Source organism: Setaria italica, chromosome VIII (genome assembly GCF_000263155.2).
Source record: "Setaria italica strain Yugu1 chromosome VIII, Setaria_italica_v2.0, whole genome shotgun sequence".
Lineage (NCBI taxonomy): Eukaryota > Viridiplantae > Streptophyta > Magnoliopsida > Poales > Poaceae > Setaria > Setaria italica.
This window is the reverse complement of record NC_028457.1, coordinates 37,337,243-37,355,976: the sequence shown is the minus strand read 5'-3', so window position 1 is coordinate 37,355,976 and position 18,734 is coordinate 37,337,243. Positions and strand designations below refer to the sequence as shown.

General features: G+C 44.0%; 3 protein-coding genes across 3 annotated transcripts; all 3 read right to left on the bottom strand.

The window, feature by feature from the left end:
• Window positions 1-190: 190 nt before the first annotated feature.
• On the bottom strand, window positions 191-5,623 carry LOC101759282 (acyl-CoA-binding domain-containing protein 4). Its single transcript, XM_004979823.2, has 16 exons — window positions 5,395-5,623; window positions 4,823-4,954; window positions 4,112-4,190; window positions 3,861-4,019; window positions 3,673-3,750; window positions 3,474-3,578; window positions 3,068-3,134; window positions 2,895-2,956; window positions 2,668-2,807; window positions 2,309-2,435; window positions 2,124-2,238; window positions 1,922-2,010; window positions 1,651-1,734; window positions 770-1,534; window positions 617-676; window positions 191-497 (listed from the first exon to the last, which is right to left on the bottom strand). Exons 2-16 carry the CDS (start codon window positions 4,867-4,869, stop codon window positions 417-419), a joined length of 2,058 nt encoding a protein of 685 aa, XP_004979880.1. The 5' UTR covers window positions 4,870-4,954; window positions 5,395-5,623; the 3' UTR covers window positions 191-416.
• A 2,638-nt stretch (window positions 5,624-8,261) lies between these two features.
• LOC101758882 (glutaredoxin-C10) lies at window positions 8,262-8,984 on the bottom strand. Its single transcript, XM_004979822.4, has one exon. It carries the CDS (start codon window positions 8,894-8,896, stop codon window positions 8,573-8,575), a length of 324 nt encoding a protein of 107 aa, XP_004979879.1. The 5' UTR covers window positions 8,897-8,984; the 3' UTR covers window positions 8,262-8,572.
• A 6,163-nt stretch (window positions 8,985-15,147) lies between these two features.
• Window positions 15,148-15,765, bottom strand: LOC101758474 (glutaredoxin-C10). The gene has a single exon (XM_004979821.2). It carries the CDS (start codon window positions 15,686-15,688, stop codon window positions 15,356-15,358), a length of 333 nt encoding a protein of 110 aa, XP_004979878.1. The 5' UTR covers window positions 15,689-15,765; the 3' UTR covers window positions 15,148-15,355.
• Between the last annotated feature and the right edge of the window lie 2,969 nt (window positions 15,766-18,734).

Sequence of the window (18,734 nt, the reverse complement as noted above, 5' to 3'; positions counted from 1 at the left end):
TCCACTTAAATTCCTGTAGTATTTCTCTTTCCTTTCGTTAATGACGCGAGATGGCTTGCTTCCAGTCTTTAAAAAAAATAGTGTAAGCACACAAGGAGCTGCCTTTCTTTTATTTTTCATTAGAAAGAAAACGAAAATAAAAGAAAGTGCTAGTGCACACAAGAGTCAGTGGACCTGAAACAAGAACAACTGCACCAAAAGAATTCAACAGGTATTCAATAAAATCCTCTGCTGAGAGACAGCTCAGAATCTGTGCATAAACATCTTCGCGGATGGATAAAAACTCAATGATACACAATTGAGCCCAGTGGCGAAATAGGTTAACATTGCAAATCAAAATGGCCCCAATACCACTCTTAATACAACATTGAATTTACAACAGAGTGCTAGAAATACTGTACACTTCTACATGTACTCTACAGGTTCTGAGGCTTTCGTGGTGTAGGTGACCTTCCTTCCATCGTTTGCACACGTTGCTTCAGATGGAACACTTCAACCTGGCAAAGCAATGCCAACATGCCTAGTCAGTTCAGTGGATGCAACTGTAAACAAGACCCCCTTGATAAAGACCTGAAAAAACAGTCAATGGTACCCCCTTGCATTTGTAGGTGTTTACCTGAAGCTGGAACGCCCTTGCACGTTCTCCTGCTAGAACTCCGCGAGTTGAGTGCAGCTCCTGAGGATGGATGAAATCAAGTCATCAGCATTACAATAGCACATTTAGTAGCAGTTGAAAATCGAGGACAAGAAAACAAGCTCATTCTCTTGCCTTCTGGGTCTCATCCATGACGGCTTTCAGGAACGCCACCTCACGCTCGAGCCGCACATTGTCAGCGTGTACGGTGTTGGAGAGGTTGTTCGACTCCTCTTGCGCCAGTTCCAGCCCGGTCACCTTCTCCTTCAGTGCCTCGACCTCTCTGTCCCTCTCAGCCAGCCTCTTCTCCAGCTCATCCTTGCTGTCGATGACCAGAGACAGGTTCTTTTCCGCTTCGTCCTTGGTCGTTAGCGCAGCTGAGAGCTGCTCTTCTAAAGCCATGTTTCTCCTGACCAGGGTGGTTATCCTTGTATCGTGATGGTTGTTGATGTCTGAAGAACTTCTGCCCAGCTTTCTCGCTTTAGCTTCAGCATCTGGGGACTGATGAGTGTCATTACGTGGTTTTTGGTTTGTGATGGAAGGTAGCTCAGAACAATCATCAACATCCTTGTATTTGTCATCATCGATTGGTTTCTGCAGTTTTTGGGCCAGGCTGCAGTCCTGTTCTTGACGGAACTGCCTTCGGAGCGATGAGCTCCCGAGATTTGAGTTCTGTAGCAGCGAATCGGGGAGGGATTTCCTCCCAGATGAGTTTTCCGCTGTGGTGGCAATGCTGCTTCTCGCTACTGAGCCACTAGAGTACAGAGGAGCACAATGGTTGAGGTGATCAGCAAGTTCCCTTGAGCTTGGAGGAGATTCATCATACATTAAGGGTTCAACCTCAGGTGCAGACCGCCAACTGAAACAGTGCTCGTTCTGCAGCACCACTAGTACTTCAACCTTCAAAACCCAAAAATAATTTCGATTAAGGAATACTGAGTCATATAAATGTTTCGAGTGCAGCTCAATTACACGAAAATGAAGCATGTGTTTCATATGCAGTTCTTTTCTTTCACCTTGTCAGATGGCTCCTTTTTGTTTCCTCCAAAAGCAACAAGCACAATCTTGTCCCTGTAGTACAATGGTACCATGCTGAAACCCTGCAAAGAGTTTGTCATCCGTTGCTCAGCAGCTAGGTATGTGATGAACACATGAATATGCAGAAATGGTTCTCTTATTTTTTATAATGGGTGCCAGATAGAAGATATAGGAGTTCTGAATTTCACTGTTTTAGTATGAATGCCAACTCCATGAAAAATACTACAGCAACAAATATTTAAAACTTACTTTCTTCGTAGTAATTGAGGAACTAGGAGGCACTACACAAACAGACCACTTGGATTCTAGAACGTCAAAGACCCATGTTTCAGGATGCCCTGAGGTAACATTTTGCGTTAGATATTGTTCATGGTCATGGTAGACAAATTATCAATTATTCAAAGGAAAGATACATAATATTGATAAATGAAACTGAAAGGATGGAACTTACGTTTTTTCTTGCTTCCACCTCCTGCGATATACCATTTAGTCCCACAAAGTGCTCCGCAGCAACCTGCTCGAGGAGATGGATGATGACCATGGGTTTTGATCCTTGACCATACCATCTAATAAGGAGGCCAATTTTCAGTAAGCTGTTAACAAGCAAAGCCTAAAAAGAAACCTGACAGAACTTACTGTTTCAAAGTCTAGAGCATGAATATCATTCAGGGTCTTCGACTTCGACTGACCTCCAAAAATCAATAGAATTCTATCGTCGTAAAGTGCAGCTACATGATTTGATCTTGGAGAAGGTCCAGCACCTCTAAAACAACAAACTCAGAATGAATAAAAGAAAAATGCATAGTGAAGTAAGAGAATGATTCTAATATTGAGGTGCTTCTCCCAGGGAATAAGGGATGGCTAAAAATGTATTGCATCTAAGATATTAGCATTCACAGAGAAAAACTGAACTGGTTGGCTAAATTAACCTCCAAACTTTCTTTTCTTTGCTTTTGAAATGACGCCATTTGGGGTTCCAGACAGGAATGACTCACTTATAGTTCAAAGGAAGCCATGTTAATGACTTCAGATCAAACATATGAAGATCATGCAGTTTCTTCCCTTTGGCATCCTCGCCTCCAAAGAGAATTAGAACAGGACCTGCTCTAATCACCGTATGGCCACTTCGCGACACCTGAAATCCAACAAGGTACAGTCTCCATCATTCTTCATCGGCACAAGAATATTTTAGGAGTGTTGAAATATAAGTTGAGATTTTTACCGGAACATCGCCCTTGGTTTCCATATGTGACCAGAGCTCAGTTTCTGTATTGAAGGTCCATACTGCAGTAAAACAAATGATGAATTCCTAATTGTCTCTGTTGGAAGTTTGGCAGAGAATCAGATAAATAAAACAAATAGATGCGGTTTAGAAATTAAATAGCGCAGACAAACCTGATATCTTGTCATAAGGTGGGTCACTTTTCCCTCCCACAAGAATGACATTCTTCCCCCATGGAACCTAAACATCAAAGAATGCAGATTTGATCAATGCCAGCTGGTAAGACACTAAGATGTCGTAAAATATGACAGACAAAGCTAAACGCAAACAAAGTCGTATCCTTGTTTTCCAGACTTATATTGCTTTGGCAACAAAGCAATCAAGAGTGCAAAAGGGTAGTTTTATCCCTCAGAATATGAATTCTAGTAAAATCAGATTTCAAGGGACCGTTTTTAAAATGTTAAAGGTAAGCAACTTTTGGCGATCCTAAAAATTTCTTAAACTATTTACACAGCAATACACAATACTGAAACTGATACAAAGACCTTAGTGAGAGAACAATGAGCTCTAAGAACATACCAGACAATGACCTTTGCACGGTCGCAACTTCGGACAACGTCCATTTGATGATGGTCGAACTTTAGGAGACACAGAATCCCAGCTAAGTTTGTCTAAGCTCAATATCTGAAAGATACATTTTTTAGATAATGATCTGAAAGATACATATAAGATGAGATCATGAAGTCATCTCAGTACAAGATTAGTGTTCATCCATTACCTTGGTATCATCTAGCAAACGATGACCAGAATCACCACCGAAGACTACCATTTTGCTCCCTACCATGGCTGCTGCATGCTGTTTACACCCAAAGAATGTGATACAACGATTGAGAATATTGATGAGGAGGACAGCACTCGAATTAATATTTGTTACAAACAGATAGGAAGCTTAATATGGTTACTTACATCAAAACGTGGAGTTGGTTTGTCGCCCTCTGTTGACAGCACCGCCCAATTCTCTGAGCTCTCAAAAGCACGCCCATTGAGATCAAATGTATCAGATGAGCAGCGCCAAGCAAGGTCATCGGCGCGGCCACTCACTGATGTAGTCACTGGATCTTCTCCCTAGACAAATCCCATGATCTAATAAACTTAAAATTCATTGATACGATAGAATCAGGGGGCAAATGCAATACAGTTGAACCAGAAAATCTCACATTGGGGTGACTAAAACGCTTAGTTTGACGTGAAGGGCTCCGTGAGCCATGGAAAGGATCGTGCAGATGACCCTTTAACCTGCAGAAATCATATGACCAATAAAAGGTTGAGGGCAAGCAGAGTGAATGCACAATGAGAGACCTTTTCTTTTGGAACTCAACTAGTCAAGCTTATGATTATGACTTGAAAGAAATAATAAATCCAAAAGATTCAAGCTCATCACAGTAACCAAATAATCTTGTGACTACAGAAAGAAGACTAAGAAAAAGTCATCTAAATAAACATATCTAGTTATATAGAGAAGGAATCGAAATTAGGTTCAAACATCTCCCAGAAATTTACAAATAAGTTCAACATTTTTAACAGAACCTCTTTTCTCCATATATTTGGGGCTCACTAAAACCAAATCTTATTAACACCAGCTTCTTTTTTCGAGGGCAACCATTTTCCTTCTTGTATTTATGAGATGGAAAGCACAAACTTTTTCTTGCATTGAACCCCTAGATCTTCTAAACAGGCAAACAACCACAGCCAAATCAGAAAATCAAACCAAAACATCTCGCATAACAGATAAAAATAAAATATTTTCCCATGAGTACCAACAAAAAAGATAAAGAAAAGAAATATCTACCAATATTTAGTAGAAAAAATGGATACGAACCAAACAACGAAAAGCAGCAAAATTTATGGGTGAAGAACTGAAATCTCACCTCCCCAGCTTCATCCGGCGCCGAGAGAACCCAAACATCTTCGGCATTGCGACCTCTCTTCAGTTCAGCCCCAGATTTTTCCCAAGACCTCGAACGATTTAACCAAACCCTACCGCCGCAATCTCTTGTCACCTGCAAACACGGCGACGCGAAGAAACGGGAAAAGAAGCCGGGTTAGTGGAGCGGTTGGGATTGGTCCCAAGAAATCATGTCGAAAATAAGGGGAGAAAAGGACAAATTTTTGCTTTTAAAAAACGGATGCTGCCTTTGGGACTTGGGCAAGAACAGGAAGACATCAAACAGTTGCAGATACTGAGGGGAAAAAGGACAGAAATTTTTTTGGGCCCAGGAATCCACTAGACTGGGCACCAACAAAAACAAATCAAGGAACACCAACTCTACTCCTCGCTTGGAGCAAGAACAAGACCAATAAATTTCTTCTATTGTATTTTAAAAAATGTAGTTTTTTAAGCTTCTCAAGAAGTTCCATTGGCATTGCCAAGAATCAGACAGGCAACATCAAAGTAAGCACAAAAGAAAAATCATCAAATAAAATGAGCACGGAGTCCTACCCTCTTCTTGGATCGGAGCAAGAAAGAAAGATGAGCAGGGCGAACAAGAACAGCTCCAACCTCCGGCGTAAATTTGCTCTAGTGGTAAGTGTGGGAGCTCGAGGAGTGTGAGCGGTGGAGGTACTGTAGCTGCGGAGCAGGCGGCGGCAGCAGCGACATTGACTTCTCTCAGCATGGAGGGGTCTGTGTGGGGAAGAAGCCTGTGGTCTGGTCACTGGTGAGACTGCTGGGCCTGCCTGCAGCTTAGTGAAAAGTTTTTGCAGGTTTGGGGTCGTGGTGTTTTGTTTGATAGTGATACTGTTTTACTTTTACAGGCAGCCGCTGTAACAGCCAACAGCCATGGAGAAAGGTGATTCACTTTACTGTTAGCATCATGCCATGTTAGCATCAAAGATGGATTTTTTTTGTGAATCTGAAATTTTCATGTAGTAGAAAAAATTTGATAAAATGGTGCCTCGTAAAAAAGCGCTCGAGCTAAATAAAAGTACACGCATGATACTTACTGTAGAAAGTTCAACACGGGTGATACTTGCTTTTTTGCTACTTTTTGAACAATGCAATGCATTTTATATACTTTATAGTAGTACTTTGCAATGCCCTCGAGGAGATTATGAGGGGGGAAAAAATTGGTGTGTCCAGACACAGACAGAGTCGGCATCTCTCTCTGATCTCTGCTGGTCCAAGGCGCAATTATGGTTTTGCCTTGAAACACGCGCATGTGGCACCTTGCTCTGCCATGGCTGTGTGTGTGACTTCATTACCACAGTCGTTAGACAGCTACGTCAGTCTGAGTCATGGGAAAGCCTGCATCGGTCACTCACAGGTTTGAGCCTGACACTGTGGGCCCGGCAAGCGCAGGAAGAAGCACTGAAAATCGTATCGTATCCATGTTTTGCATTTCATCGTCAGTAACTCAGTATAGTACAAAGGGCCTCCAGCATTTCGTTGTGCAAATCGTTTCCCGGTTGCTTTCCTGGGATCGAGAAATCCATCTTTTGCACGTAAATTTTGCAGAACTACAAATAAACAAATGACTGCCAAAAAGATTCAAGTCACCTTTTGTCACAAAGAAAGTATGAGTTGTATAACAAAACTATATTTTGGTCTCCACTGCCAAGGAAGACAAGATTAAGTGTGATACGATTGAATGATTGATGTTGGGGTCTAATATCCTGTGGTCTCGTGTGGCTTAACTATGTATTTTTTAGTTATTTTCTAAAAAAAATACAATCTTGGTCTTATTTAGAAAAGAAGTGTTTTTGAATCTCTTATTTCAAAAGAAAATGAATCTCTGTCTTTCATGTCTGTGACTTTTTACTCCCAGCAGAGGAGTGCGTATTTTCACAGCTGGTTTCACGTATGGTATATGAAAAGGATAGATCTTGGAGCGTAGCATGTCACACGATGGGGGCAGCGCAGCGGGCAAGTAGCCGACAGCCGCATTAAATCCCGTCGGGCCGTTCACTATGTCAGGGGCTGTACGCCTGTACCATAATCATACTCACACCCCAGGATCTTCTGTGCCAGCCCATTCTAAGACACATCCGGATCTGGTGACTATCGGTAGCTCTCCTCCCCTTTGAGCATGCATGTCTCTCCTTAACGATTTCAACCGAACACCTTTTACACCGGAGAAGCAGTTAAAGCCGGAGAATTACAAGACCTAATTACTAAAAAAACATTATTCGAAAGCTAAATGATAGTGATTATACTAAAGAATTAGTGATTAGTCTAAGCAATTGATGATTTGATTAGTAAGTAGTAACCTTGGTTGTATGGATCATTAGGGGGCCATAGCCCTGCCAGCTCCCCGGATGATTATTACCTATCATATATTGAAAAATATAAGGTCAAAAATACAGATACCATGCCAGGCTAACACCTGTTGCAGTTTTCTAAAAAGGAAACACGATAAAAGTTGGAGCATGCAGTAGGTGAAAAAAAAACTATACATGGACCTGAGTTTGACCCAACATACCAAAAGTTCAAATCAAATCTCTATCAACATTGATCACGGTGGTTTAGCATGTGCAACAGTAGAAATGGATAGGCTGTCCGCAAAAGATGCTGCGAGAGAGGGCTGGGGTCTGGGGAGGACGTGCAAGGACAGATGCTGTTGGTGGTGCTGACTGCAGAGGTAATCGTAGCGTAGCAACGCAACGGACAAAAGAACACAGACGGTGACAGTCAGCCATAGTTGGTCATTCATGTCGTGTCGCCAGACGGTTAGGATGGATCCTCTCAAAGGTAGTAGCCATCATGTGATTAGTCCTCCAAATCTGTTGTTATGTGAGGGTAGGATATGATGCACGGTCCAAAACGGGGAGCAATGATTAGCTTTTTCTATCTGGGATGCATGGTTACTGACGGAGTTCTTCAGGTTCTGACAATTCATTGAGGAGGAGGCTATTGATTTGCATTCGGATGGCTATTGATTCAGGTTCTGGCATGCAGTTTGTAGGAACAATATGTATTATCTGCTTGTGCTCCAGCTATTTGGAAACTATGGGCTCCCAAATTCTTTACTTGCTTGGCTGCTCCTTCAAGATAGAGTATGGACTGCATGCGGATCGGTTACTACGTACAAAGAGGATGGGAAAATGACTAACGATCGCCCTGCTCAATGGAAAGAACAACATATGCACACTTGGTTCCTGTCGATGTGTCAAATAGACGGGGTACCCGCACATGAGAGAGAAATGCATGGGCGGATTTTTCGACAACAGCGGAAATGTACTAAGGACCTGGGTCTTTTGGTTGGAATTACATTTAGGGAGTAATCGCTTTAGCTTCATTTGCCCCTTCTAGTAGCAGTGACCTAGAAGTATATATCCATTATTGCCTACACATTAGCAAGTACGCATCACTAAATTAGTTCCAATCCATTCTTACAAACAAGGTCCAAAAACATTATGCGCGCGGCATGTTTAAACCGTATACTACTCGCCAGCTTCGTTATTCTTATCATCGGCACAAGACGAAAAAGAAAAGGAAGAAAAACTTGGCCTTGATCACGCAGAGTTCAGCTTCTGTACATCATCATATCAGCTGTTTTCATCTTCTCGTCAGCTCTTTTATCCCCGTATGTGCATCATTCGACGAGGAAAAAAAAAAGAAAGCTATCGTTGCATGCGCATGCAACGCGTTCATGCACGTCGTCGTCGCTCGCTCCGTGATCCTACAGCCAGAGCGCGCCGGCGCTCCTGAGCAAGGGCACGAGCTCGCCGGCGAGGTGCAGCGCCATGACCCTGGCCGTCCCTCCGACAAGGTTGCCGCCCACGAACACCGCCGGCACGGTGGGTGTGCCGCCGCTGCTGCCGGCGAGCCTCCTGGCGAGATCCTGCTCCATCTCCCGGCCGCGGGGGTCCCTGTCCACCTCGTGCACGGCGGCGTTCACGCCCAGGCTGCTCAGCAGCGAGACCACGACGTTGCCCATGCTGCAGTTGCTCGCTGTGAACACCACCACCGCCCGCTCCGACGCCAGCGCCGCCACCCGCTCCATTGCCGGCCAGCTTCTGCTTCCTGCTTATTAAAAAGAAGGTTCTAGAGGCTTCTACAGTCTCTCTTTCCTTTGGCGAAAGAAGGCGTTGTGCGGCTTCTTGCTGCCGATCGGGTGCATGGCTTGTCTTTTATATAGGGTGACAGTCGTTATTGGCACGCGTACCAACTTTGTAGTGGATTAAGGTTCTTTGATTGACAATGCAAGAAACTGACAGCGTTTGCTAAACACGTCGTGTGTGTGGTACGTGTGTGTGGCGCGTGCGTGCGCGTGTGCATGTATGGGCGTGCGCACGCGTGCACGTGGAACCTATATCTCTTCATATATCTAGATTGATTCGGTTCTGTTATGAAAATTGATTCTTCCCATAGAATAATGAAAGGTTATAGATTTGGTAGTTTGGAATAAGAATCCATGTTGGTGTTCAGGCATGAGGGCCTTAGAAAATTATTGGAGCATTTTGCTCAAGACTCATGATGGACTTGACATCATGTAAAATTTCCTATGCTTAAATATGAAAGAAAACAAAAGTTTCTTTTTTTTTGAACGAATGGGCACGAGACGGTGCCTATTTCATTGATAGAGGAGGTTTTAACAAAAGAGTTCCAAAATTGGGGTAAATTTACATGATTACGCTCTAGATAGGAAAGACGCTAAAGCTTTTGCCCCCGCTACGATCCATGTGCCTGCTTCCTCCTTGACTTTGGCGATCACGGAGGCTGTTGACATCTCCTGTTGATTGAAGATTCGTCTGTTTCGCTCCTTCCAGATCTCCCATATGAGCAGCAGCGTCATAGAACATGTGCCTTTTCTAGGCGCTTCGGTCCGGGTAGTCATATTCATCCACCATTGGATAGTGGTTTCGGTTGATGGCCATTCTGAGGGGTGTATGCTTGGTTGTGATGCCCAGAGGGCCACTAGTCTCCAGATTCGTTGGGTGTATCTGCATTGTGCCAGTAGATGATGCGCTGTTTCTTGTTGCGTACGACATAAAGGGCATACAGGGGAGTGATGCCATCCTCGTCTCGCTAGTCGATCAGCTGTCCAGACACGGTTTTGGAGAATGAGCCATGCGAAGAACTTGCACTTCGGCGGCGCCCAACAGTGCCATATTGTTTTGTAGTGTGGTGCTAAGGTAGAGCCTAGGAACTGTGCTTTGTATGCCGATGCAGCTGAGTATCTGCCGTTAGATGTGAATTTCCATTGGATTGCATCTTCCTGTTGCGTTTGCATTTGCGGCCTTATTAGAGCTGCTAGGCGCCATAATGTTGCAAATTCTTGGAGGTGCGATATTGTCAGTCCTGTCTGAAGGTTTATGTCCGTCACCCATTTGTTGTTGTGTAGAGCTGCAGCTAGTTTTATGTGCTTTCTCCTGGAAAGCATATATAGGTTCGGTGCAATGTCCTTTGGTCGAGTTCCTTGTCCCCAGGCGGAGTGCCAGAAGCTCATTTTGCGTCCATTACCCACTGCAATCGTTGTGCAGGCCGCGAAGAGTCGTTGATCAGATTCATCGCATGGTATCTCCCTTCCAATCCATGTTTTCTGCGGGGACTGCCATTCATGCCAGATCCAGCGCAGCCTCAAAGCTCTAGCAAATTTGTGTAGGTTTAGCACGCCTAGTCCTCCGTTTTCTTTGGGTAAGCAGGTTTTGGTCCAGTTAACCTTACATTTGCCGCCTGTGAGCATTTTGTCTCCCGCCCAGATGAATCGTTTCCTTATTTTATCTAGTTCGTCTAGAACTTCCTTTGGTGCTTTGAGGACGGTGAGCAGATATAGTGGCTGCGCTGAAAGGACTGCTTTTGTTAGGCATATCCGTCCTGCCTGGGTTAGGTTGCGACTATGCCATCTGGAGAGCTTCTGCGCTGCTTTGTCCACTATGGGCTGGAAGTCTGGTTTCCTTAGTCGCCTTATCGTGAGCGGGAGACCCAGATACCGTATTGGGAAGCTTGTACGGATAATTTGCCATTGTGCGAGGATTTCTTCCAGATCTATGCTGGCACAGCTGATGGGGGTCACAGTTGTTTTTTGCAGGTTTGTTTTAAGCCCAGTGGCCTCCCCGAAGAAGTCCAGAAGTTTTGTTATATTCGTAACGTCTAGTTGTGTCGGTTTGATGAAGATGACCGCATCGTCTGCATACATGGAGATGCTTGTACGTGGCGTGCGCCCCCTTATTTTTGTTAGTAGTCCCATTTCCGTCGCTTTATGTATGAGCTTGTACAGCGGATCTATCGCGAGGATAAAAAGTAGGGGGGATAGAGGGTCTCCTTGTCGTAGTCCTCGCCCGTGTATTATCGGATCAGATGGTGCGCCATTTATCAGGACTGTTGAGGTTGATGTGACTAGTAAAGTAGTTATCCAGTCTTGCCATCGTGTGGGGAAGTTTCTGTATCGCATCAGGTCAAGTAGATAATCCCATCGGACCGAATCAAAAGCCTTGGAAATGTCCAGTTTCATTAGTAATGTCGGCGTGCCGTATCTGTGAAACCTTCTGGCCATATTCCGTACGAAGAGGAAGTTGTCGTGAATGCTTCTTCCTTTGATGAAGGCGCTTTGGCTTGGTGATATCAATTTCTCTAGGTGTGGCTGTAGTCTTGTTGCCAAAATTTTGCTAATGATTTTTGCAATGGCGTGTATGAGACTTATCGGTCGAAAGTCCTGAATGCTTTCAGCTCCTTATTTTTTGGGTATTAGGACGATGTTGGCCGAGTTTACTAGGTTGAAGTCATTGCATCTGGCGTTGTAAAATGCATGTATTGCTATTGTTACATCTGCTTTGACTATGTTCCAGCATGATTTGAAGAATAGCCCGGTGCAGCCGTCCGGCCCTGGTGCTTTGTTTTTAGGCAGATCAGTTATGGCATGTAGTATTTCGCTATCCGAGAAAGGGCTATCAATTCCTGATAAATCCACCTGTGGGAGCTGCAGCTGTTCCCAATTTAGCGTTTTGGCACGGGCGGTTGGTGCAGACATTACGTTGTCGAAATGGTTTTGAATTATCTGCTGTTTATCTAAGTGGGTTACGGCCCATCCGTTTCCTGTTTTTAGTCTTTGGATGAAGTTTTTCCTCTTTCTTCCATTTGCCTTTAGATGGAAGAAGCGCGTGTTGGCATCTCCTTCGCGCAGGTAGGTTATTCTGGAGCATTGCTTCTTTCTAGCCTTTTCTATTGCCGCCCATCCTAGTAGCCTGTGTTTGAGCTTGCTCCGTAGGTCGTGCTCAGGTTCGCTGAGCATTCTTGTTTCTTCTGCTACGTCCAGGCGCATGATGACTTCTTGGGCCATGTGGAGTTTTAAGCGGGCATCGGAGACATGCTTTCGGCTCCATGATCGCAGTGCCCGGGCTGTTGTGCGTAGCTTGTGGCTCAACCTGTGAAAAGGTTCGGTGTGTCTCGTCGTCTTTGACCATTCCTAGGCTACTACCTCGTGAAAACCTGGTAATTTCGGCCAGAAGTTTTCGAATTTGAAAGGAGTTGGCTTGCGAGGGCCGGATTGTTGTGCCAGTAGTAGAGGACAATGGTCCGAGTGTGAGGAGGAGAGAGCGTGTAGGACATGATCATCGAATTGCAGGTCCTAGGGTTCATTGCAGAAGACTCGGTCAATACGCGATAGCGTCGGTTGTTTTCTTGCATTACTCCAGGTGAATCTTCTATTCTGTAGGTGTATTTCTTTGAGACCGCAGTGAGTTAGCGTTGCTCTGAAGCTTCTCATTAGTCTTCTGTTTAGGTTAGTATTATTCTTGTCTCTTGCGTTATAGATTAGGTTGAAATCGCCCAGTACTAACCATTTGGTGTCGTCGTCAGGTCGCATGAAACGTAGCTGGCGTAGGAACGTGGCCTTCTCTGATTGCCTTGAAGGGCCATATACCGTTGTAAGCTGGAAATGTAGATTATTGTGTTTAACCGTCGCTTTTGCTGAAATGGAGTAGCGTCCTATTTGGAAGTTTTGCATGTCGAAAACCCTGTCGTCCCAGAGAAGGAGAATGCCAGAGATTCGCTAGGATGGCATCAATATTTTGTAGCTTCGTTTCTTGTAGGCATGCAATGTGACACGTCGTTGTCAGTAGCAGTTCGCGTATTGTTCAGCCACTGTTTTATAACAATCTTGAAAAGAAGACTTATTAATAACACATACCTGCACTTCAAGATTCAAATACAGACCAAGTGCAGATATTAGCATACTGTTTGTAATATATTGTTGACAAGCTGAAAAGCAGCGAGAGCACAGTGAACCTTTGTTCTCCTGTTGTTAGCAGTCTGAGTGCAATACACATGCTATTTCCTAGTAGTTAGCAACTGTTCTTCAGCTGTGTGAAAAAGTGAGTGTTGCCTGCATCACTGCTTAACTTTAGAGCTCAGGTCGGTGTTTGAGCAAATTAATACAGAAGTCCATAGGAAAAGCAAATGTGCCGACAACAACGCGGCGACGCTTCGTCACATGACAGTATGACAGAAGGATCTGATCCCTTCGGCTAAGAGCAGCCACTTTTTATATCAGGGCTTGTTTAGTTCCCTCCAAAATTCCAACTTTGGCACTATGCAAAAAGAAGATTTCCCATCATATCAAACTTGCGGTACATGCATAGAGTACTAAATGTAGACGAAATCAAAAACTAATTGCACAGTTTTGTTGTACTTTGGGAGACTAATCTTTTGAGCCTAATTAGTCAATGTTTGGACAATAATTCACAAATACAAACGAAATGCTACAGTTGCGCATTTATGACAAAATGCCAATTTTGCCACTCCCAAATTGGGAACTAAACAAGGCCTGTCTTCAGGTCCAGCATTGAATCTTCAGACAGACAGGTTGCACTCGCATTCAGTCCCTCCCTCAGTCACACTTCCTTTTTCCGTAGTGGACTCTCTTTGTCCTTGTATAGTTTCACCATTCTTGCTGATCAAATCATCATACAATTCGACCGTACTAGATAAATCTTCCCAGTTTGCTATATATCTTGTCTCGCTGAAGGTTTTCACCATTGTTCCTGACAACATCATCAATATGACCTTTATATCACGTGCAGGCGTTTGCCATGGCGCGGTTCACCACAAAGAATGCCAGCAAATTACTTCATGGTAGGATGAGGGATCTTGCATTTTGTGCATTTAACTCCAAACTAAGGCAAAAGAAAGAGAACAGGAGCAGAGATCCCATAGAGAAGGAAATAAATGATGTTCTTCTGGAGTTGGTTACTTTGGACTGTACCAAATGCAAATGCAGAAGAAAAGGAAGTTGATGAAAGTGCACAAGATGGAGCTGGAGCATCACAGCCACTGGAGCATCGATGTCACGAACCCACGACCACAAGAAAAAAAAGGAAGAGGTGACCTAGGAAGAAGAAACTCAGGTCTGATGCGTGATGATTGGCAGCTTGATGCACATTTCTGATTCTTCTGATTCCAGAGATGATTAGATGAATAGAAAATGCACTATTGCATAATGGAAATGCTGAAATTCCTTTGTGGTGTCAATCTGCCTTTGCCTTTACGGTTTCAGTCATTGTTTGTGAGTTTGTCACTGGTCGCTGCGCTTTCTAGAGTCTACTGAACTTGTGTTTGGTTGATGGTGTAATCAAGGCGTGAAGCCCTTGAATTTGTTTCAGTCCATGGAATTTTCTTGATTCCATATTTATGTGCACAGATCACTGATTTCTGCCAGGTATATTGTAGCTTCCAGCGGCCCTAGTGCTGTTCGATGCTACATCTATGTGGTGTGTTGCCGGGCTGCCGACTCCACTGTGCAGATTGCCTTTAAATTTTGGCAGTACCGGTAATTTTTGGGACGAATTCATTTAGATTTCAAATTTCAGTCAAAATTTCAGTCAAACATTGATCCCCTCGACCATCTCAAGGGCAACGTATCACCTCTTGATTCTTGAGGAATTGGGTCAACGACTGTTGCTCGTATCCGCATTCAGCAGATTAATTCATTACACACAATTCAATTCGATATTAACTACATAATTGCATAACAACATACTACTAGCGGTTACATCTAAATTCAAACGAGAAGAATAATTACAGAGGTTTATTTCGAGCAGTTGTCACGGTTGACTTCACTATTCTAGCATTCTATTTCTAGCTATGACTGACTAACAACTTTCAGAATACTTAAGTGAAATTGTATTCTCTAAATTTGCTGTCACATGTCACTTGTGCATTTTTAAGTACCAAAAGACTAGAAATATTTCCCCTAAAACGAAAAATACATAGATCAAAGTTTGAATAACAAAGTTTAAAAAATAACATTGCTCACCATTTTGATGAAATACTTATCTATATTCCAAGCACAGGACACAAAAAACCTGGCATTCACGCACACTTCTACATCTCTCCCTATCTCCTTCCTACCATCTTTTTTTATTTTATAGTATACACATCTGACTGACGATAAAGCTAAGACGACATGCATGAACGTACGCGTGTGCATGCCATGCACGCGCTTGGACGTTCTCGATCAATTTCTCTACAGCCAGAGCGCGCCGGCGTTCCTGAGCATGGGCACGAGCTCGCCGGCGAGGTGCAGCGCCATGACCCTGTTGGTCCCACCGACGAGGTCGCCGCCCACGAACACCGCCGGCACGGTCGGTGTGCTGCCACCGGGCCCGGAGCCGCCGCCCAGCCTCCTGGCGAGCTCCCGCTCCATCTCCCGGCCCCGGGGGTCCCTGTCCAGATCGTGCACGGCAGCGTTCACGCCCAGGCTGCCCAGCAGCGACGTCACGACGTCGCACATGCTGCAGTTGCTCGCCGTGAACACCACCACCGCCCGCTCCGACACCAGCCTCGCAACGCGGTCCATCACTTCAATGGTCTGGTGCCCCGGAAGGTTCTAGACTCGTCCCTCTTTAGAGTTGTAGATGGTCTGCAAAAGTTGACTGGTCTGGTTTCTTGGTGCTGGCCATGGCTTCCTTTTATAGGCTAGAAAAAGATGTCAGTATGTGTGCCTATCTGCAGTGGATTATTGTAAGATTCTTAACAACCATATCATAGCATTTTCATTTTTTTTTGCTAATGAGATCATAGCATTTTCTAAGCATGTTATATTCTTTTATGTGCATATGGAACATATATAGCTAGATTTGGTTCATGTGTAACTGAAAAATGATTCTTCTGGTAGAGTGCAGGCAAGTTAAAGATTGGATAGCTAGTTTTGGATAAGAATCCGTGTGTGTGTTCATGCATGAGGGCCTTGGAGCACTAGAATCTTTCCTCATAACACGAGTTGACCTCATGCCGAAATTCCAATGCTAAAATCTGAAAAAACAAATGGATCTTTTCAAATGAGGATAGGACTATACACAAACGTATATTTGTGGATTTTCTTTAGGGTAGAAATAAATTGTTCAGTCACAATTTATAATCATACAATCTTGAGAGTATATGTATGCACTTACAGATTCCGATACTGATCAAGTACACACGTTAACATACTAGTAAGACATGGTTGAATAGCTCAAAAATAGAACAATGAGAACAGTGAAATTTTTCTCTGCTTTGTTGATATAGGGTCTGAATTCTGAACCTTGTAATCACTGAAAACCTCTGATGCAATGTATGTCATTTCCATTACCTAGTAGTTGTAGTGTTCTTCAGTTCTGTGAAAATCTGAATGCTGGCCTGCATCACTGCTAACTTGAGAGTTCAGACCTTTTGAGTCCGAGTGTTAAGTACAGAAGTCCATAGAAAAATCAAAAGTGCCGACAACAACACGGCGACGCTTCGTCACATGACAGTATGACAGCAGGATCTGATTCCTCCGGCTAAGAACAACCACTTTGTATTGGAGGTATCAAGCCCCTGTTCTTCAGGTACAGAATGGCATCTTCAGACAGAGAGCCTACGGTCTCATCAGTCCCCCTCACACAGTCACTCTCTCTTCTGACCTTGTCCGTAGCGTCAGAATCTGCCCATTTGCATTCTCAAGTTGCTTCTGAATAGTTTCACCATTCTTAGTGAATGAATCTTCAGTCAGACACCCATTTTGCAATGTCTTGTTATCTCTGACGACTTTCATCATCCACAGTCAGTCTCTCTTCTGACCTTATCCGTGGCGCCAGAATCTGCCCCATTTGCATTCTCACGTTGCTTCTGAACAGTTTCACACCATTCTTAGTGAACAAATCTTCAGTCAGACACCCAATTTGCTATGTCTGGTTCTCTCTGAAGACTTCCACCTTTAACAAGCCGCATCATCCTTATCAGCAAGACGCAGCAGAACCTTGCATTGCATATCAGCAAGAGCATGCTGTTTAAATGATGCTATGGAACAGTCACCGTTGATAAGCCGCGATGCATCTTCACATCTTCTCTTGTATATGATGCAAACCTCTGGAACAAGCAGACGACAATGGAGAATATCTGGATAGACATGTACCCTTATCCTCAAGATCTGTCCTCGCAGTGCGGACCATGTGTGGAACTTTGCATCTTGAGATTCCTTCCTGAGCTTGATCAGTTCCTGGCTCCTCATGTATGCAAGGGGCTACATTCTATGATCTGCAAAAGCATATCTGAGACGAAAGTAAAGGTGAGGGGCAATGAAGAGAGAAAAAAAAATCTGGAAATATCTCAAGAGAGAAAAAAGATTTTGTTCAGCCACTGTTTTATAACAATCTTGAAAAGAAGACTTATTAATAACACATACCTGCACTTCAAGATTCAAATACAGACCAAGTGCAGATGTTAGCATACTGTTTGTAATATATTGTTGACAAGCTGAAAAGCAGCGAGAGCACAGTGAACCTTTGTTCTGCTGTTGTTAGCAGTCTGAGTGCAATACACATGCTATTTCCTTCAGCTGTGTGAAAAAGTGAGTTTTTCCTGCGTCACTGCTTAACTTTAGAGCTCAGGTCGGTCTTTGAGCTCGAGTTTAAATTAATACAGAAGTCCATAGGAAAAGCAAATGTGCCGACAACAACGCGGCGATGCTTCGTCACATGACAGTATGACAGAAGGATCTGATCCCTTCGGCTAAGAGCAGCCACTTTATATCAATCTTCAGGTCCAGAATTGAATATTCATACAGATAGGTTGCACTCGCATTCGGCCCCTCCCTCAGTCACACTTCCTTTTTCCGTAGTGGACTCTCTTGTCCTTGTATAGTTTCACCATTCTTGCTGATCAAATCATCATACAATTCGACCGTACTAGATAAATCTTCCCAGTTTGCTATATATCTTGTCTCGCTGAAGGTTTTCACCATTTGTTCCTGACAACATCTTCAATACGACCTCTATGTCACATGCAGGCGTTTGGCATGGCGCGGTTCACCACAAAGAATGCCAACAAACTACTGCTGCATGATTAATTTCCGAACTAGATTTATCATAATAAGAATAAAACCTAGCATGCGATTCTCTAACATACAAGGCAACAACAAGCACAACTTCATGATCTCAGAAAACATGCTGAAATAACAGATTGGATCACGGCGTACGTACTTAGCGGGTGAGCTCTGATGACAAGCGGTGCTGACGAAATGACGACGCTGTTGCAGACGGAGCGCAGCAGACGACGTTGAAGACGATGTACGCCGCAAAGCCTGATTTGGACGGAGGATGAGCCATGGTGAAGACCTTGAGCAGTCGCGCGGAGCGTTTTCCAAAACCGTTATTCGCCCTCTCCCGGTGCAGGATCACAAGAGCGAGATGTTCCGGAGACCTACTCTCTTGTTCGTTGGTGCACGCCGGTGCTCGAGATGGAGTAGACTATGGTGGCGCCACAGCAGCGAGAAGAGGCAAAACCCTAGCTCGATTAGATGTCTTTTCGGTAGAGGACGATAGGTCGTATATAGAGGAGAACCCACGATCTCACGTCGCGATCGTGATCTAAACCGATTAGGCTTC